This window comes from Mycteria americana, unplaced genomic scaffold, assembly GCF_035582795.1.
Source record: "Mycteria americana isolate JAX WOST 10 ecotype Jacksonville Zoo and Gardens unplaced genomic scaffold, USCA_MyAme_1.0 Scaffold_51, whole genome shotgun sequence".
Lineage (NCBI taxonomy): Eukaryota > Metazoa > Chordata > Aves > Ciconiiformes > Ciconiidae > Mycteria > Mycteria americana.
The window spans coordinates 964377-983653 of record NW_027445637.1 but is presented as its reverse complement, the minus strand read 5'-3'; the positions used below and the strand labels follow the sequence as shown (position 1 = coordinate 983653).

Sequence of the window (19277 nt, the reverse complement as noted above, 5' to 3'; positions counted from 1 at the left end):
AGGAGGAGGAAGAGGAAGAATTCCCCGCTTCCCCCCTGAGGAAGGACTCGTCGGGAGGGTTCCTCCTCTTCCTCAGAGGGAGAGGAAGAACTCATAAACACGGCACTAACCACCCAGTCTCTATCCCTGAGCGAGCTGTGAGATATGCGAAAGGATTTCAGCCGTTGTCCAGGCAAGGACATTGTCACCTGGTTGCTCCGATGCTGGGATAACGGGGCCAGTAGCCTGGAATTAGAGGTTAAGGAAGCCAAGCAGCTGGGATCCCTTTCTAGGGAAGGGGGCATTGACAAAGCGATCGCAAAAGGGGCACAAGTCCTCAGCCTCTGGAGGTGACTCCTGTCAAGCATGAAGGAAATGTATCCCTTCAAGGAAGTTGTTGTATGTCATCCAGGCAAGTGGACCACCCTGGAGAGAGGTATCCAGTACCTGAGGGAATTAGCTGAGCTGGAGGTGATTTATGATGACCTGGACAACAAGTAGTTATCCAAAGATCCAGATGAAGTCAAGTGCACACAACCCACGTGGTGGAAGCTTGTACGGAGTGCACTGTCGTCGTATGCCAACCCATTGGCAGTAATGACCCAGAAAGACAGAGTGGGACAAATGGTGGATGAATTGGCTGGCCAGCTCCAGCAATACGACGAAAGTCTTTTTTCCTCCCTGTGGGATAATGGCTGAGGTGACTTAAAAATTAGAACTATTATTCACACTTAAGGCACAGCATTGAAGAAGCTTCCCAGGTGGAACGCGGCTGACATGTCAAGGAATCCATTGCATGGGAGTTCCCTAGGCCTGCAACCTTAGATGTTGGTAATGCCAGGGGAACTTGGTGTGCTGACTCTAAGAGGCGCTACCCAGAGGGTGGAGGGGTGTGGAGATGCCGCGGTCAGGCTCTGCAATAATAGGGGAACTTAAAGCTGTCAAAGAACTGATAAGCTGCGTATTTACTACCCTGGGCCAACAGCCTGCCACGTTTTTGACAAAATGCTGTCCTTTTGGTGAACTTTGCTCATTATAACATCATTATAATACCAAAACACATCTCCATCCCAAAAGCTACCCGCCTCCAAGGTGCGACCACCCCTCACTGAGCTTGCGCACTGAATTTTTCTAGCTTATACCCTTAAAAGCGAAGCGAGAAAACTTTACACCAATCCTAAACAAAGGTATGTATGACTAGAGTCACTCAAGCTCCACCCGAAAGGTGAAAGATAGTATAAAATGGTTTAAGACAAAGAGAATGTTAGGGAAGACACCATCGTGTATCACTCTGACGTCTGGGATCAGTCGACGGGCTGAGCCTCTCTTCCCCCCCATCGGGACGCCTTTGGGTAAGAGTCGAACACTTGGCTATACCAAGTGCCTCCCCGGGAAACTTAGAAATCTCTATAGAGTCGCTTTATTATTTTCTTTTAATGTGTTTGTGTCCAGCCGTGTTACTCGTATTCTTCCGGCCGTGTTATATACATGTTTGTGTCTGGCCGTGTTACCCATATTTTTTGATATACGCGTTGTGTCCGGCCGTGTTATATACATGTTTGTGTCCGGCCGTGTTATTCATACTCATATTCTTGACATTTGTATGTGCTTTGCAGACAGTTAATTTATCACCGGTAATCCAAAGAATCTGTGTGTCTGTTGCTCTAATAAACTGCACTCTTCACTGCTCTGGCAGTGATAGTTCCTTCAACACGACCAGACTGGGGGGGTGTAAAAGTTAATGCTGTCTCCTTAGTGAAAATTCTGAACCAATAAGTGGCTACACACACAGTCCTTAGAAAATAAACTGTTGACCAGGTCTGAGACTAAGACTGGACCTAGGCGCACCTAGACTCCTCTCTGAGAAGGAGTTTAGAAAGCAAGGGGGCCCTGTCAGAACCTCGTGACTCAACGGGAGGGTTCCCCCTCAGCCACTCCTCAGACTCCTATTTGTATGCGACAGTAACTCTTAATGCAACAGAAAATTGGTGTAGGCGGCAGGATTACCATGGATAAACTGCTGCAAAAATACAAATGTGCCCCTTCCCAGGCTGGGAAGGAGTGGGCTCAAAAATTTTGGAAGGATGAAGAGAAAGTGATAGAACGCATTGAGCAGTGTCAGGCTGCTCAACTGTTTGGAGTGAAAAAAGGTAAACGTGTGGTTTGTGCGGTGTTAGGAGCCTGTTTGTCTTGTGCTCAGCAAGAAGCTAAGAAAACCCCTGCTCCCCGACTAATTTCCAATGTGGAATATTCAGCTTTAGAATCGGAAAATGGGATGTTGAAGTCATCATTGGCCTTTGAGAGGGAGACAGGAAAAACTCTTAAGAACCCGAGTTGATAATCTCGTGAGTGAGAATGGTAAACTTGTGTGTGAAAATGACACCCTTGCAAGTGAGAATGGTAAACTCGTGAGTGAAAATGGTAAGCTTGTAAATGAGAACAGTAAACTTGTGCGTGAGAATAATAGATGTGTAAATGAGAATAACAGATGTGTAAATGAGAATAATACTCGTGAGTGAGAATAATCGTCTTAATTGCTGGAAAGGGTTAATCAGCTGCTAGATAAAATACAGCCTTCTGCTCCAGTTGAGCAGATTCGTAGATTAATGCATGGTGCAAACCCTGAAATTGGGGATGGTGATCTTTGGTTTGACGGTGATGATCATGAGGTCAAAGGTACCTCCGATTCCAAGCCTCAATTGATTTCCTTACGATCTTTGGTCAAAACTGAGACCGCTGTTGACGACAATGATGAAATCTACACCACTGTGCGAACAATTCCATGGTCACCATTGGTCCAATCTCTGGGTAAAAAGAATAACCCAGCTGGGGAGAATTGCCTAGCTGGAAAACCCCCAACCCACAAGGAAAGTGCACCTTCTGCACCAGGTGTAATTGACAAGGTGGAATCTCAATGAAAAAAACTTTCATCCCCAGGGAGGGCAGTGAGCCACTCTGCTCAGCAGGTATTAGCAATTCAATGGCTCTCTGATGAATACTCTGACCCTATCATTGCCATTCCCATTGGACCCCAAAAAATATTGGTAAACTTTCTTATTGACACTGGGGTCCAAATATCAGTAATTACCCATGAAACAACACAAGCCCTGGGCATAAGACCTGGCCGACGCAGGGTTGAATTCACAGGAATTGAAAAGGAATGCACCGCCGAAAAAAAATCACCCTGGTTGCTAGAAGAACGAAGATTAACCAAGACAGAAGTATTAGCCAGTGCTGCATATACTAACATTCTAGGATTTGACATACTGCGTGGGCGTATGTGGAAACTCCCAGATGGAACTGTGTGGAGTTTTGCAAGAGGTAAAAAGGAATCAGGCATAGTGAAACTGAGTCTGTTACAAACACCTATACCCTTACCCCCCTCTAAAATCACTAATGTTCGTTAATATCCATCTCCAGCAGCAGCGCTTATGGGGATTGATGGGGTGGTAACGAAATTGGAAAAAAGAAGCATCATTAAAAGCACTCATTCGCCCTATAATTCACTGGTGTGTCCAGTAAAGAAACCAACCGGCCAATGGCGTTTTACAGTGGATTACCGACAGTTAAACGCTAACACTGCACCTTTGACTGTTGCAGTTCCAAACATGGCAAAAATAGTGACACTGATACAGGGAGCTGCTCATCCCTGGATGGCTGCCTTGGCAGGAAAAGTACACTGGATTAGCACCTGGTGCATCTCACCCTCTTTTTAACCCTGCCGGTTAAATACAACCGAGCACGTTTGTTTTCTTTTTGTGTTCACAGGAATCCTGAAAGAAGACGACTCCAATTGAGGTAGATGTCTGCAAAATGCGGCAAGGGGAGTTGTATTGGAATCAAAGTATACTTCAAAGTCGGCAGCATTTTGCAGACAACTCCTTTAATATGTAGCCAGAAAGACCCAGCATGGCCGTGGTCCCAAGCCCATATTAAATACAATGGGATTATGGGAACATGTGCCATCAAAGAAAGGCTAAATTTGGCTACTGTAGTCATGCATGGAGTCGAGGTGTTCTCGAGGCACGAGTGGAGCTGGGACAAAGGATGGCTTCCACTCCTGAAGGGAAAAGCAGGAGAAGAGATCCGGGTAGGGTGTAGAATGATCAATGGGTCAACCCATGAAAGGGTCACATCTATGACAATATCCAGCATTTCTAGAAGTCCAATAGCATTAAAGTCTTGTGTTACCGACGAATGGGATTGCTGGTATAACTTTACTCTAGTGAGACCCACTATTGTAGCCTGTGTATGGCAACAACACTGCATGGGGCCAGGGATGTCAATGCGACAATGTATAGGCCTGTCATTCCGGTTCAAAATAGATATGGTTGAACCTGATCCAACTACACCACCCGACCTAACCTCACCCACTCCATTTGACACACTGCAAGATGGAGTTAGGAATATACCTCTCCTTGCCACGGAACTTCACGATGACCCTTGGGACCGTGCATTGTCACGATACAGTGCAAGCACTAGGACACAACAGAACAGAAGGAACTTAAGTCTCTCTGTTCTAGTTATGCATGGAAATGAAGCATACTCAAAGGATGAATGGAGTTGGAATGACTCTCTTCGGATGGCTAGACTTCAAGCCATTCCAGGGCAGACAATACAGATTAGCTGCCGAGTAACTAATGGGTCTACTTACCACAGGCCGACTGAAATTAAAACAGTCTATACTGACTCTTCCAGACCGGAAAATTATAAGGCTGAGTGTTACACAATAACCGAACCAAATTCAGATTGCTGGTACAATCTTACCTTTACCAACCCTATAACTGTGTACTGTCTTTGGGGTTACAGAGCCACTGAATTACTATTTGAATTTGTGATTGATACAGCAACATCTGTGCCAGTTGCAAAGGATAAGGAACCTCTGCCCCTGCAAACATCTGAAAATGTACCGACTCGGCCTCCCATTAGTCTAACTCCTTTCATCTTCAACACAGGCCCTTACATAATTAAAAATACAGGTCAGCAACAAGTGCTGTTTAATCCGTCATACTCCCTCAAACGGGTGGAATTAGCAATGCAGACTAATATCTCTGCAATTAAACCTACCTGTTCACCATTCCTGAGCACATCTTACGCAGGATGGTCAGCATGGTTGCATAAATGGACTCTCCTTTCTCCAAAACGACGAAAGAGAGATGTGACTGGTGTCTTAGGAACAGGACTGGGAGTCTTAAACAGCATAGATGCTGAAGTACTTGCTAATAAATTAGCCACAGTAACCAATGACTTGAGTGCCCTGAAACACCCTTTACAATCTTCTCTTTCAGCTCTGGGAGCTAACCAATGGCTCTTATTGGATATGTTGCCTCAGTGGGGAAAGGTGAATGAGAAGGACCACCAGTTAATTGTGGATGCACTTGGTGCAGCCCAAAACAATGTTTCTTTAGCTCTCAGTTGTATCCAAGCTCAACTGTGGATGCAATTTATAGTAGCTGCAATTATACGGGAGGGCAAGGAAGGCACCATGCCCACTGAAATTTGCAAAGTAATTTGGGATAATGCAACTGAATTTGAGAAAGAATTCCAATGCTGGTGGTATCCAGTTAATTTCACCTACGACCCTACTGACGGCAAAGCCACAGCTTTTGTCTTAACAATATGCAATGCTTCAGTACACACCATAGACCCAATCATTGCGTTGGGGTTAAATCACAATGGAGCCATACTCTATCCATTAGAACATAGAGTATGGGCCCAACAAAATGGGAACCTATGGCAGACTATTGATGTGAGTGCGTGCGTTGTACGGGAACAACAAGGATTTATTTGTGAGAGTAACACCCTCAAAGCCCAAGACATTTGTTTTGACACTGAACAAAATGTTTGCCATTTTGAAGTACAACCAGATGAAGCCCCTGAAACTGTACTTGTATATATTGGGAAAGGATGTGTTTGCATGAGAACCTTTTGTGATTCTGTATTTGTAGATAATACCTCTGTAGATATAGGTAATCACTCAAATATTTGTGTTTGCAATTTTACCAAAATTATGGGATGTGACTTCAACTATTCAGCTCCTGTCACAACTCACCAACTGCTGCAAGCTGACTATACGCTGCATCAAGATTTATTACCTGCCCCTATTAGAATGAACCTCACACTGGTGAGAAAACTACTGCAACACGATGACCTGAATCAACTGCTGGAACGCATCCGAAATAATGGACATAAAATGTTAGTTACCGTCCACCATGATGCGGAAGAGATACATCGCGTCTTAGAACGAGTGAAGCAGGATGGAAGACACCATTAGTGGGATACTTTGCTAGGATGGTCGCCGACTGCAACGGGAATCCTCAATAAGATGCTACATCCCGTTGTTGTTCTGCTAATGCTCACTATGTTATGCTTCATTCTAACCATTGCGCTGTATGTTAGACTCTGGGCTATGGTAAAGCGATTGTCCCATCAAATATCCCCGCAAGACATGTATGTACTCGATAATCCTCGCCCTGAGAATGTGTGTGACACACCCGAGGCATCCCAAGGCACCGTGAAGCTTGAGTGACTACAGTCATGGGGTGGATTATGTGGGATAATGGATAAGGTGACTTAAAAATTAGAACTTATATTCACACTTAAGGCACAGCATTGAAGAAGCTTCCCAGGTGGAACGCGGCTGACATGTCAAGGAATCCATTGCATGGGAGTTCCCTAGGCCTGCAACCTTAGATGTTGGTAATGCCAGGGGAACTTGGTGTGCTGACTCTAAGGGGCACTACCCAGAGGGTGGAGGGGTGTGGAGATGCCGCGGCCAGGCTCTGCAATAATAGGGGAACTTAAAGGTGTCAAAGAACTGATAAGCTGCATATTTACTACCCTGGGCCAACAGCCTGCCACGTTTTTGACAAAATGCTGTCCTTTTGGTGAACTTTGCTCATTATAACATCATTATAATACCAAAACACATCTCCATCCCAAAAGCTACCCGCCTCCAAGGTGCGACCACCCCTCACTGAGCTTGCGCACTGAATTTTTCTAGCTTATACCCTTAAAAGCGAAGCGAGAAAACTTTACACCAATCCTAAACAAAGGTATGTATGACTAGAGTCACTCAAGCTCCACCCGAAAGGTGAAAGATAGTATAAAATGGTTTAAGACAAAGAGAATGTTAGGGAAGACACCATCGTGTATCACTCTGACGTCTGGGATCAGTCGACGGGCTGAGCCTCTCTTCCCCCCCATCGGGACGCCTTTGGGTAAGAGTCGAACACTTGGCTATACCAAGTGCCTCCCCGGGAAACTTAGAAATCTCTATAGAGTCGCTTTATTATTTTCTTTTAATGTGTTTGTGTCCAGCCGTGTTACTCGTATTCTTCCGGCCGTGTTATATACATGTTTGTGTCTGGCCGTGTTACCCATATTTTTTGATATACGCGTTGTGTCCGGCCGTGTTATATACATGTTTGTGTCCGGCCGTGTTATTCATACTCATATTCTTGACATTTGTATGTGCTTTGCAGACAGTTAATTTATCACCGGTAATCCAAAGAATCTGTGTGTCTGTTGCTCTAATAAACTGCACTCTTCACTGCTCTGGCAGTGATAGTTCCTTCAACACGACCAGACTGGGGGGGTGTAAAAGTTAATGCTGTCTCCTTAGTGAAAATTCTGAACCAATAAGTGGCTACACACACAGTCCTTAGAAAATAAACTGTTGACCAGGTCTGAGACTAAGACTGGACCTAGGCGCACCTAGACTCCTCTCTGAGAAGGAGTTTAGAAAGCAAGGGGGCCCTGTCAGAACCTCGTGACTCAACGGGAGGGTTCCCCCTCAGCCACTCCTCAGACTCCTATTTGTATGCGACAGTAACTCTTAACGCAACACTCCCTCGTCTCGGCTGCGGAGAAACTGTCCCGGGAGGTCCAGCAACTCAAAGAGGATAGGTCCTCCTCTCCACCTGGACCAGTATCTCAGCTATTAGGCATTAACGTTCTTCTGCTCAAGAGAGAATATATAGGGGGTACACAGCACGGGGCACCCTATGGTTTTACCTGCGTGGCCATGGAAAGAATATGAGGAAGCGGGTAACGAATACTGTGACCAGAACAAGAGGGGCCCTGCTTCCAGCCAGGTGGAGGGAAGGTACAACCAGGTTTACTGGACTGTGTGGATTCTATGGCCTGTCACATGAGACCCACAGAAGTATAAGGCTGTAGTAGACACCAGTGCACAACGTAGCCTAATGCTATCATCATTATCAAGCTATCATCACATCAAGCTATACAGGGGCAGAACCCATCTGTATTTCTGGAGAGACAGGGGGATCCCAACAGTTAACTGTATTGGAGGCAGAAGTGAGCCGAACTAGGAATGACTGGAAAAAGCACCCCACTCTCGCAGAGCCCGGCTGCCAAGTTCGAAACGTCCAGCGATTGCGCCCACAGGAAAGCTGCCAGCACGGAAAGCTGTAGCTGGTTTTCACTGTCCCTTGGAACTGCATTCGCTGGTAGACAGACATTCGCGTTCTGCAAAAGCCTTCGTTCGTAAAGGGGCAACACTGTGTATTTCTCTCTCGCAGAGCCCGACTGCCAAATTCGAAACGTCCAGCGATTGCACCCACAGGAAAGCTGCCAGCACGGAAAGCTGAAGCTGGATTTCACTGTCCCTTGGAACTGCATTAGGTGCTACACAGACATTCGCGTTCTGCAAAAGCTTTGGTTGGTAATGGGGCAACACTGTGTATTTCTCTCTCGCAGAGCCCGGCTGCCAAATTCGAAACGTCCAGCGATTGCGCCCACAGGAAAGCTGCCAGCACGGAAAGCTGTAGCTGGTTTTCACTGTCCCTTGGAACTGCATTCGCTGGTAGACAGACATTCGCTTTCTGCAAAAGCTTTGGTTGGTAATGGGGCAACACTGTGTATATCTCTCTCGGAGAGCCCGGCTGCCAAATTCGAAACGTCCAGCGATTGCGCCCACAGGAAAGCTGCCAGCACGGAAAGCTGAAGCTGGTTTTCACTGTCCCTTGGAACTGCATTCGCTGGTAGACAGACATTCGCGTTCTGCAAAAGCCTTCGTTCGTAAAGGGGCAACACGGTGTATTTCTCTCTCGCAGAGCCCGACTGCCAAATTCGAAACGTCCAGCGATTGCACCCACAGGAAAGCTGCCAGCACGGAAAGCTGAAGCTGGATTTCACTGTCCCTTGGAACTGCATTAGGTGCTACACAGACATTCGCGTTCTGCAAAAGCTTTGGTTGGTAATGGGGCAACACTGTGTATTTCTCTCTCGCAGAGCCCGGCTGCCAAATTCGAAACGTCCAGCGATTGCGCCCACAGGAAAGCTGCCAGCACGGAAAGCTGTAGCTGGTTTTCACTGTCCCTTGGAACTGCATTCGCTGGTAGACAGACATTCGCTTTCTGCAAAAGCTTTGGTTGGTAATGGGGCAACACTGTGTATATCTCTCTCGGAGAGCCCGGCTGCCAAATTCGAAACGTCCAGCGATTGCGCCCACAGGAAAGCTCCCAGCACGGAAAGCTGAAGCTGGTTTTCACTGTCCCTTGGAACTGCATTCGCTGGTAGACAGACATTCGCGTTCTGCAAAAGCTTTGGTTGGTAATGGGGCAACACTGTGTATATCTCTCTCGGAGAGCCCGGCTGCCAAATTCGAAACGTCCAGCGATTGCGCCCACAGGAAAGCTGCCAGCACGGAAAGCTGTAGCTGGTTTTCACTGTCCCTTGGAACTGCATTCGCTGCTACACAGACATTCGCGTTCTGCAAAAGCTTTCGTTCGTAATGAGGCAACACTGTGTATTTCTCTCTCGCAGAGCCCGGACGCCAAATTCGAAACGTCCAGCGATTGCGCCCACAGGAAAGCTGCCAGCACGGAAAGCTGTAGCTGGTTTTCACTGTCCCTTGGAACTGCATTCGCTGGTAGACAGACATTCGCGTTCTGCAACAGCTTTGGTTGGTAATGGGGCAACACTGTGTATTTCTCTCTCGCAGAGCCCGGCTGCCAAATTCGAAACGTCTAGCGATTGCACCCACAGAAAAGCTGCCAGCACGGAAAGCTGTAGCTGGTTTTCACTGTCCCTTGGAACTGCATTCGCTGGTAGACATACATTCGCGTTCTGCAAAAGCTTTGGTTGGTAATAAGGCAACACTGTGTATTTCTCACTTGCAGTGCCCGGCTGCCAAATTCGAAACGTCCAGCGATTGCGCCCACAGGAAAGCTGCCAGCACGGAAAGCTGTAGCTGGTTTTCACTGTCCCTTGGAACTGCATTCGCTGGTAGACAGACATTCGCGTTCTGCAAAAGCTTTGGTTGGTAATGGGGCAACACTGTGTATTTCTCTCTCGCAGAGCCCGGCTGCCAAATTCGAAACGTCCAGCGATTGTGCCCACAGGAAAGCTGCCAGCACGGAAAGCTGTAGCTGGTTTTCACTGTCCCTTGAAACTGCATTCGCTGCTACACAGACATTCGCGTTCTGCAAAAGCTTTGGTTGGTAATGGGGCAACACTGTGTATTTCTCTCTCGCAGAGTCCGGCTGCCAAATTTGAAACGTCCAGCGATTGCGCCCACAGGAAAGCTCCCAGCACGGAAAGCTGTAGCTGGTTTTCACTGTCCCTTGGAACTGCATTCGCTGGTAGACAGACATTCGCGTTCTGCAAAAGCTTTGGTTCGTAATGGGGCAACACTGTGTATTTCTCTCTCGCAGAGCCCGGCTGCCAAATTTGAAACGTCCAGCGATTGCGCCCACAGGAAAGCTGCCAGCACGGAAAGCTGTAGCTGGTTTTCACTGTCCCTTGGAACTGCATTCGCTGGTAGACGGACATTCGCGTTCTGCAACAGCTTTCGTTCGTAAAGGGGCAACACTGTGTATTTCTCTCTCGCAGAGCCCGGCTGCCAAGTTCGAAACGTCCAGCGATTGCGCCCACAGGAAAGCTGCCAGCACGGAAAGCTGTAGCTGGTTTTCACTGTCCCTTGGAACTGCATCGCTGCTACACAGACATTCGCGTTCTGCAAAAGCTTTCGTTCGTAAAGGGGCAACACTGTGTATTTCTCTCTCGCAGAGCCCGGCTGCCAAATTCGAAACGTCCAGCGATTGCGCCCACAGGAAAGCTGCCAGCACGGAAAGCTGTAGCTGGTTTTCACTGTCCCTTGGAACTGTATTAGGTGCTACACAGACATTCGCGTTCTGCAAAAGCTTTTGTTGGTAATGGGGCAACAATGTGTATTTCTCTGTGGCAGAGCCCGGCTGCCAAATTCGAAACATCCAGCGATTGCGCCCACAGGAAAGCTGCCAGCACGGAAAGCTGTAGCTGGTTTTCACTGTCCCTTGGAACTGCATCGCTGCTACACAGACATTCGCGTTCTGCAAAAGCTTTCGTTCGTAAAGGGGCAACACTGTGTATTTCTCTCTCGCAGAGCCCGGCTGCCAAATTCGAAACGTCCAGCGATTGCGCCCACAGGAAAGCTGCCAGCACGGAAAGCTGTAGCTGGTTTTCACTGTCCCTTGGAACTGTATTAGGTGCTACACAGACATTCGCGTTCTGCAAAAGCTTTTGTTGGTAATGGGGCAACAATGTGTATTTCTCTGTGGCAGAGCCCGGCTGCCAAATTCGAAACATCCAGCGATTGCGCCCACAGGAAAGCTGCCAGCACGGAAAGCTGTAGCTGGTTTTCACTGTCCCTTGGAACTGCATTCGCTGCTACACAGACATTCGCGTTCTGCAAAAGCTTTCGTTCGTAAAGGGGCAACACTGTGTATTTCTCTCTCGCAGAGCCCGGCCGCCAAATTCGAAACGTCCAGCGATTGCGCCCACAGGAAAGCTGCCAGCACGGAAAGCTGAAGCTGGTTTTCACTGTCCCTTGGAACTGCATTCGCTGGTAGACAGACATTCGCGTTCTGCAAAAGCTTTGGTTCGTAATAGGGCAACACTATGTATTTCTCTCTCGGAGAGCCCGGCTGCCAAATTCGAAACGTCCAGCGATTGCGCCCACAGGAAAGCTGCCAGCACGGAAAGCTGTAGCTGGTTTTCACTGTCCCTTGGAACTGCATCGCTCCTACACAGACATTCGCGTTCTGCAAAAGCTTTCGTTCGTAAAGGGGCAACACTGTGTATTTCTCTCTCGCAGAGCCCGGCTGCCAAATTCGAAACGTCCAGCGATTGCGCCCACAGGAAAGCTGCCAGCACGGAAAGCTGTAGCTGGTTTTCACTGTCCCTTGGAACTGTATTAGGTGCTACACAGACATTCGGGTTCTGCAAAAGCTTTTGTTGGTAATGGGGCAACACTGTGTATTTCTGTCTCGGAGAGCCCGGCTGCCAAATTCGAAACGTCCAGCGATTGCGCCCACAGGAAAGCTCCCAGCACGGAAAGCTGTAGCTGGTTTTCACTGTCCCTTGGAACTGCATTCGCTGGTAGACAGACATTCGCGTTCTGCAAAAGCTTTGGTTGGTAATGGGGCAACACTGTGTATTACTCTCTTGGAGAGCCCGGCTGCCAAATTCGAAACGTCCAGCGATTGCGCCCACAGGAAAGCTGCCAGCACGGAAAGCTGTAGCTGGTTTTCACTGTCCCTTGGAACTGCATTCGCTGGTAGACGGACATTCGCGTTCTGCAAAAGCTTTCGTTCGTAAAGGGGCAGCACTGTGTATTTCTCTCTCGCAGAGTCCGGCTGCCAAATTCAAACGTCCAGCGATTGCGCCCACAGGAAAGCTGCCAGCACGGAAAGCTGTAGCTGGTTTTTACTGTCCCTTGGAACTGCATTCGCTGGTAGACAGACATTCGCGTTCTGCAAAAGCTTTGGTTGGTAATGGGGCAACACTGTGTATTTCTCTCTCGGAGAGCCCGGCTGCCAAATTCGAAACGTCCAGCGATTGCGCCCACAGGAAAGCTGCCAGCACGGAAAGCTGTAGCTGGTTTTCACTGTCCCTTGGAACTGCATTCGCTGGTAGACAGACATTCGCGTTCTGCAAAAGCTTTGCTTGGTAATGGGGCAACACTGTGTATTTCTCTCTCGCAGAGCCCGGCCGCCAAATTCGAAACGTCCAGCGATTGCGCCCACAGGAAAGCTCCCAGCACGGAAAGCTGTAGCTGGTTTTCACTGTCCCTTGGAACTGCATTCGCTGGTAGACATACATTCGTGTTCTGCAAAAGCTTTGGTTGGTAATGGGGCAACACTGTGTATTTCTCTCTCGCAGAGCCCGGCTGCCAAATTCGAAACGTCTAGCGATTGCACCCACAGAAAAGCTGCCAGCACGGAAAGCTGTAGCTGGTTTTCACTGTCCCTTGGAACTGCATTCGCTGGTAGACAGACATTCGCGTTCTGCAAAACCTTTGGTTGGTAATGGGGCAACAATGTGTATTTCTCTCTCGCAGAGTCCGGCTGCCAAATTCAAACGTCCAGCGATTGCGCCCACAGGAAAGCTGCCAGCACGGAAAGCTGTAGCTGGTTTTCACTGTCTTTTGGAACTGCATTCGCTGGTAGACAGACATTCGCGTTCTGCAAAAGCTTTGGTTGGTAATGGGGCAACACTGTGTATTTCTCTCTCGGAGAGCCCGGCTGCCAAATTCGAAACGTCCAGCGATTGCGCCCACAGGAAAGCTGCCAGCACGGAAAGCTGTAGCTGGTTTTCACTGTCCCTTGGAACTGCATTCGCTGGTAGACAGACATTCGCGTTCTGCAAAAGCTTTGGTTCGTAATGGGGCAACACTGTGTATTTCTCTCTCGCAGAGCCCGGCTGCCAAATTCGAAACGTCCAGCGATTGCGCCCACAGGAAAGCTGCCAGCATGGAAAGTTGAAGCTGGTTTTCACTGTCCCTTGGAACTGCATTCGCTGGTAGACAGACATTCGCGTTCTGCAAAACCTTTGGTTGGTAATGGGGCAACACTGTGTATTTCTCTCTCGGAGAGCCCGGCTGCCAAATTCGAAACTTCCAGCGATTGCGCCCACAGGAAAGCTGCCAGCATGGAAAGCTGTAGCTGGTTTTCACTGTCCCTTGGATCTGCATCACTCCTACACAGACATTCGCGTTCTGCAAAAGCTTTCGTTCGTAAAGGGGCAACACTGTGTATTTCTCTCTCGCAGAGCCCGGCTGCCAAATTCGAAACGTCCAGCGATTGCGCCCACAGGAAAGCTCCCAGCACGGAAAGCTGTAGCTGGTTTTCACTGTCCCTTGGAACTGCATTCGCTGGTAGACAGACATTCGCGTTCTGCAAAAGCTTTGGTTGGTAATGGGGCAACACTGTGTATTTCTCTGTGGCAGAGCCCGGCTGCCAAATTCGAAACGTCCAGCGATTGCGCCCACAGGAAAGCTGCCAGCACGGAAAGCTGTAGCTGGTTTTCACTGTCCCTTGGAACTGCATTCGCTGGTAGACGGACATTCGCGTTCTGCAAAAGCTTTCGTTCGTAAAGGGGCAGCCCTGTGTATTTCTCTCTCGCAGAGTCCGGCTGCCAAATTCAAACGTCCAGCGATTGCGCCCACAGGAAAGCTGCCAGCACGGAAAGCTGTAGCTGGTTTTCACTGTCCCTTGGAACTGCATTCGCTGGTAGACAGACATTCGCGTTCTGCAAAAGCTTTGGTTCGTCATACGGCAACACTGTGTATTTCTCTCTCGCAGAGCCCGGCTGCCAAATTTGAAACGTCCAGCGATTGCGCCCACAGGAAAGCTGCCAGCACGGAAAGCTGTAGCTGGTTTTCACTGTCCCTTGGAACTGCATTCGCTGGTAGACAGACATTCGCGTTCTGCAACAGCTTTCGTTCGTAAAGGGGCAACACTGTGTATTTCTCTCTCGGAGAGCCCGGCTGCCAAGTTCGAAACGTCCAGCGATTGCGCCCACAGGAAAGCTGCCAGCACGGAAAGCTGTAGCTGGTTTTCACTGTCCCTTGGAACTGCATTCGCTGGTAGACAGACATTCGCGTTCTGCAAAAGCTTTGGTTGGTAATGGGGCAACACTGTGTATTTCTTTGTGGCAGAGCCCGGCTGCCAAATTCGAAACGTCCAGCGATTGCGCCCACAGGAAAGCTGCCAGCACGGAAAGCTGTAGCTGGTTTTCACTGTCCCTTGGAACTGCATTCGCTGGTAGACAGATATTCGCGTTCTGCAACAGCTTTTGTTCGTAAAGGGGCAACACTGTGTATTTCTGTCTCGCAGAGCCCGGCTGCCAAATTCGAAACGTCCAGCGATTGCGCCCACAGAAAAGCTGCCAGCACGGAAAGCTGTAGCTGGTTTTCACTGTCCCTTGGAACTGCATTCGCTGGTAGACAGACATTCGCGTTCTGCAAAAGCTTTGGTTGGTAATGAGGCAACACTGTGTATTTCTCTCTCGCAGAGCCCGGCTGCCAAATTCGAAACGTCCAGCGATTGCGCCCACAGGAAAGCTGCCAGCACGGAAAGCTGTAGCTGGTTTTCACTGTCCCTTGGAACTGCATTCGCTGGTAGACAGACATTCGCGTTCTGCAAAAGCTTTGCTTGGTAATGGGGCAACACTGTGTATTTCTCTCTCGCAGAGCCCGGCCGCCAAATTCGAAACGTCCAGCGATTGCGCCCACAGAAAAGCTGCCAGCACGGAAAGCTGTAGCTGGTTTTCACTGTCCCTTGGAACTGCATTCGCTGGTAGACAGACATTCGCGTTCTGCAAAAGCTTTGGTTGGTAACGGGGCAACACTGTGTATTTCTCTCTCGCAGAGCCCGGCTGCCAAATTCGAAACGTCTAGCGATTGCACCCACAGAAAAGCTGCCAGCACGGAAAGCTGTAGCTGGTTTTCACTGTCCCTTGGAACTGCATTCGCTGGTAGACAGACATGCGCGTTCTGCAAAAGCTTTGGTTCGTAATGGGGCAACACTGTGTATTTCTCTCTCGGAGAGCCCGGCTGCCAAATTCGAAATGTCCAGCGATTGCGCCCACAGGAAAGCTGCCAGCACAGAAAGCTGTAGCTGGTTTTCACTGTCCCTTGGAACTGCATTCGCTGGTAGACAGACATTCGCGTTCTGCAAAAGCTTTGGTTCGTAATGGGGCAACACTGTGTACTTCTGTCTCGCAGAGCCCGGCTGCCAAATTCGAAACGTCCAGCGATTGCGCCCACAGGAAAGCTGCCAGCGCGGAAAGCTGTAGCTGGTTTTCACTGTCCCTTGGAACTGCATTCGCTGGTAGACAGACATTCGCGTTCTGCAAAAGCTTTCGTTCGTAATGAGGCAACAATGTGTATTTCTCTCTCGCAGAGCCCGGCTGCCAAATTCGAAACGTCCAGCGATTGCGCCCACAGGAAAGCTGCCAGCACGGAAAGCTGTAGCTGGTTTTCATTGTCCCTTGGAACTGCATTCGCTGGTAGACAGACATTCGCGTTCTGCAAAAGCTTTGGTTGGTAATGGGGCAACACTGTGTATTTCTCTCTCGCAGAGCCCGGCTGCCAAATTCGAGACGTCCAGCGATTGCACCCAAAGAAAAGCTGCCAGCACGGAAAGCTGTAGCTGGTTTTTACTGTCCCTTGGAACTGCATTCGCTGGTAGACGGACATTCGCGTTCTGCAACAGCTTTCATTCGTAAAGGGGCAGCACTGTGTATTTCTCTCTCGCAGAGCCCGGCCGCCAAATTCGAAACGTCCAGCGATTGCGCCCACAGGAAAGCTGCCAGCACGGAAAGCTGTAGCTGGTTTTCACTGTCCCTTGGAACTGCATTCGCTGGTAGACAGACATTCGCGTTCTGCAAAAGCTTTGGTTCGTAATAGGGCAACACTGTGTATTTCTCTCTCGGAGAGCCCGACTGCCAAATTCGAAACGTCCAGCGATTGCGCCCACAGGAAAGCTGCCAGCACGGAAAGCTGTAGCTGGTTTTCACTGTCCCTTGGAACTGCATTCGCTGGTAGACGGACATTCGCGTTCTGCAAAAGCTTTCGTTCGTAAAGGGGCAACACTGTGTATTTCTCTCTCGCAGAGTCCGGCTGCCAAATTCAAACGTCCAGCGATTGCGCCCACAGGAAAGCTGCCAGCACGGAAAGCTGTAGCTGGTTTTCACTGTCTTTTGGAACTGCATTCGCTGGTAGACAGACATTCGCGTTCTGCAAAAGCTTTGGTTGGTAATGGGGCAACACTGTGTATTTCTCTCTCGGAGAGCCCGGCTGCCAAATTCGAAACGTCCAGCGATTGCGCCCACAGGAAAGCTGCCAGCACGGAAAGCTGTAGCTGGTTTTCACTGTCCCTTGGAACTGCATTCGCTGGTAGACAGACATTCGCGTTCTGCAACAGCTTTCGTTCGTAAAGGGGCAACACTGTGTATTTCTCTCTCGCAGAGCCCGACTGCCAAATTTGAAAAGTTCAGCGATTGCGCCCACAGGAAAGCTCCCAGCACGGAAAGCTGTAGCTGGTTTTCACTGTCCCTTGGAACTGCATTCGCTGGTAGACAGACATTCACGTTCTGCAAAAGCTTTGGTTGGTAATGGGGCAACACTGTGTATTTCTCTCTCGGAGAGCCCGGCTGCCAAATTCGAAACGTCCAGCGATTGCGCCCACAGGAAAGCTCCCAGCACGGAAAGCTGTAGCTGGTTTTCACTGTCCCTTGGAACTGCATTCGCTGCTACACAGACATTCGCGTTCTGCAAAAGCTTTGCTTGGTAATGGGGCAACACTGTGTATTTCTCTCTCGGAGAGCCCGGCTGCCAAATTCGAAACGTCCAGCGATTGCGCCCACAGGAAAGCTGCCAGCACGGAAAGCTGTAGCTCGTTTTCACTGTCCCTTGGAACTGCATTCGCTGCTACACAGACATTCGCGTTCTGCAACAGCTTTCGTTCGTAAAGGGGCAACACTGTGTATTTCTCTCTCGCAGAGTCCGGCTGCCAAATTCAAACGTCCAGCGATTGCGCCCACAGGAAAGCTCCCAGCACGGAAAGCTGTAGCTGGTTTTCACTGTCCCTTGGAACTGCATTCGCTGGTAGACAGACATTCGCGTTCTGCAACAGCTTTCGTTCGTAAAGGGGCAACACTGTGTATTTCTCTCTCGTGGAGCCCGGCTGCCAAATTCGAAACGTCCAGCGATTGCGCCCACAGGAAAGCTCCCAGCACGGAAAGCTGTAGCTGGTTTTCACTGTCCCTTGGAACTGCATTCGCTGCTACACAGACATTCGCGTTCTGCAACAGCTTTCGTTCGTAAAGAGGCAACACTGTGTATTTCTCTCTCGCAGAGTCGGCTGCCAAATTCGAAACGTCCAGCGATTGCGCCCACAGGAAAGCTGCCAGCACGGAAAGCTGTAGCTGGTTTTCACTGTCCCTTGGAACTGCATTCGCTGCTACACAGACATTCGCGTTCTGCAAAAGCTTTGGTTCGTAATGGGGCAACACTGTGTATTTCTCTCTCGGAGAGCCCGGCTGCCAAATTCCAAACGTCCAGCGATTGCGCCCACAGGAAAGCTCCCAGCACGGAAAGCTGTAGCTGGTTTTCACTGTCCCTTGGAACTGCATTCGCTGGTAGACAGACATTCGCGTTCTGCAACAGCTTTCGTTCGTAAAGGGGCAACACTGTGTATTTCTCTCTCGGAGAGCCCGGCTGCCAAATTCGAAACGTCCAGCGATTGCGCCCACAGGAAAGCTGCCAGCACGGAAAGCTGTAGCTGGTTTTCACTGTCCCTTGGAACTGCATTCGCTGGTAGACAGACATTCGCGTTCTGCAACAGCTTTCGTTCGTAATGAGGCAACACTGTGTATTTCTCTCTCGCAGAGTCGGCTGCCAAATTCGAAACGTCCAGCGATTGCGCCCACAGGAAAGCTGCCAGCACGGAAAGCTGTAGCTGGTTTTCACTGTCCCTTGGAACTGCATTCGCTGCTACACAGACATTCGCGTTCTGCAAAAGCTTTGGTTCGTAATGGGGCAACACTGTGTATTTCTCTCTCGGAGAGCCCGGCTGCCAAATTCCAAACGTCCAGCGATTGCGCCCACAGGAAAGCTCCCAGCACGGAAAGCTGTAGCTGGTTTTCACTGTCCCTTGGAACTGCATTCGCTGGTAGACAGACATTCGCGTTCTGCAACAGCTTTCGTTCGTAAAGGGGCAACACTGTGTATTTCTCTCTCGGAGAGCCCGGCTGCCAAATTCGAAACGTCCAGCGATTGCGCCCACAGGAAAGCTCCCAGCACGGAAAGCTGTAGCTGGTTTTCACTGTCCCTTGGAACTGCATTCGCTGGTAGACGGACATTCGTGTTCTGCAAAAGCTTTCGTTCGTAATGAGGCAACACTGTGTATTTCTCTCTCAGAGAGCCCGGCTGACAAATTCGAAACGTCCAGCGATTGCGCCCACAGGAAAGCTGCCAGCACGGAAAGCTGTAGCTGGTTTTCACTGTC

General features: G+C 49.4%; 1 protein-coding gene across 1 annotated transcript; it reads left to right on the top strand.

Annotated features, from left to right (window-relative positions):
* Positions 1-3928: 3928 nt before the first annotated feature.
* On the top strand, positions 3929-6508 carry LOC142403968 (uncharacterized). Its single transcript, XM_075490267.1, is given in 1 exon segment — positions 3929-6508. A coding segment is annotated over 1 exon segment (2580 nt).
* The last annotated feature ends 12769 nt before the right edge of the window (positions 6509-19277 follow it).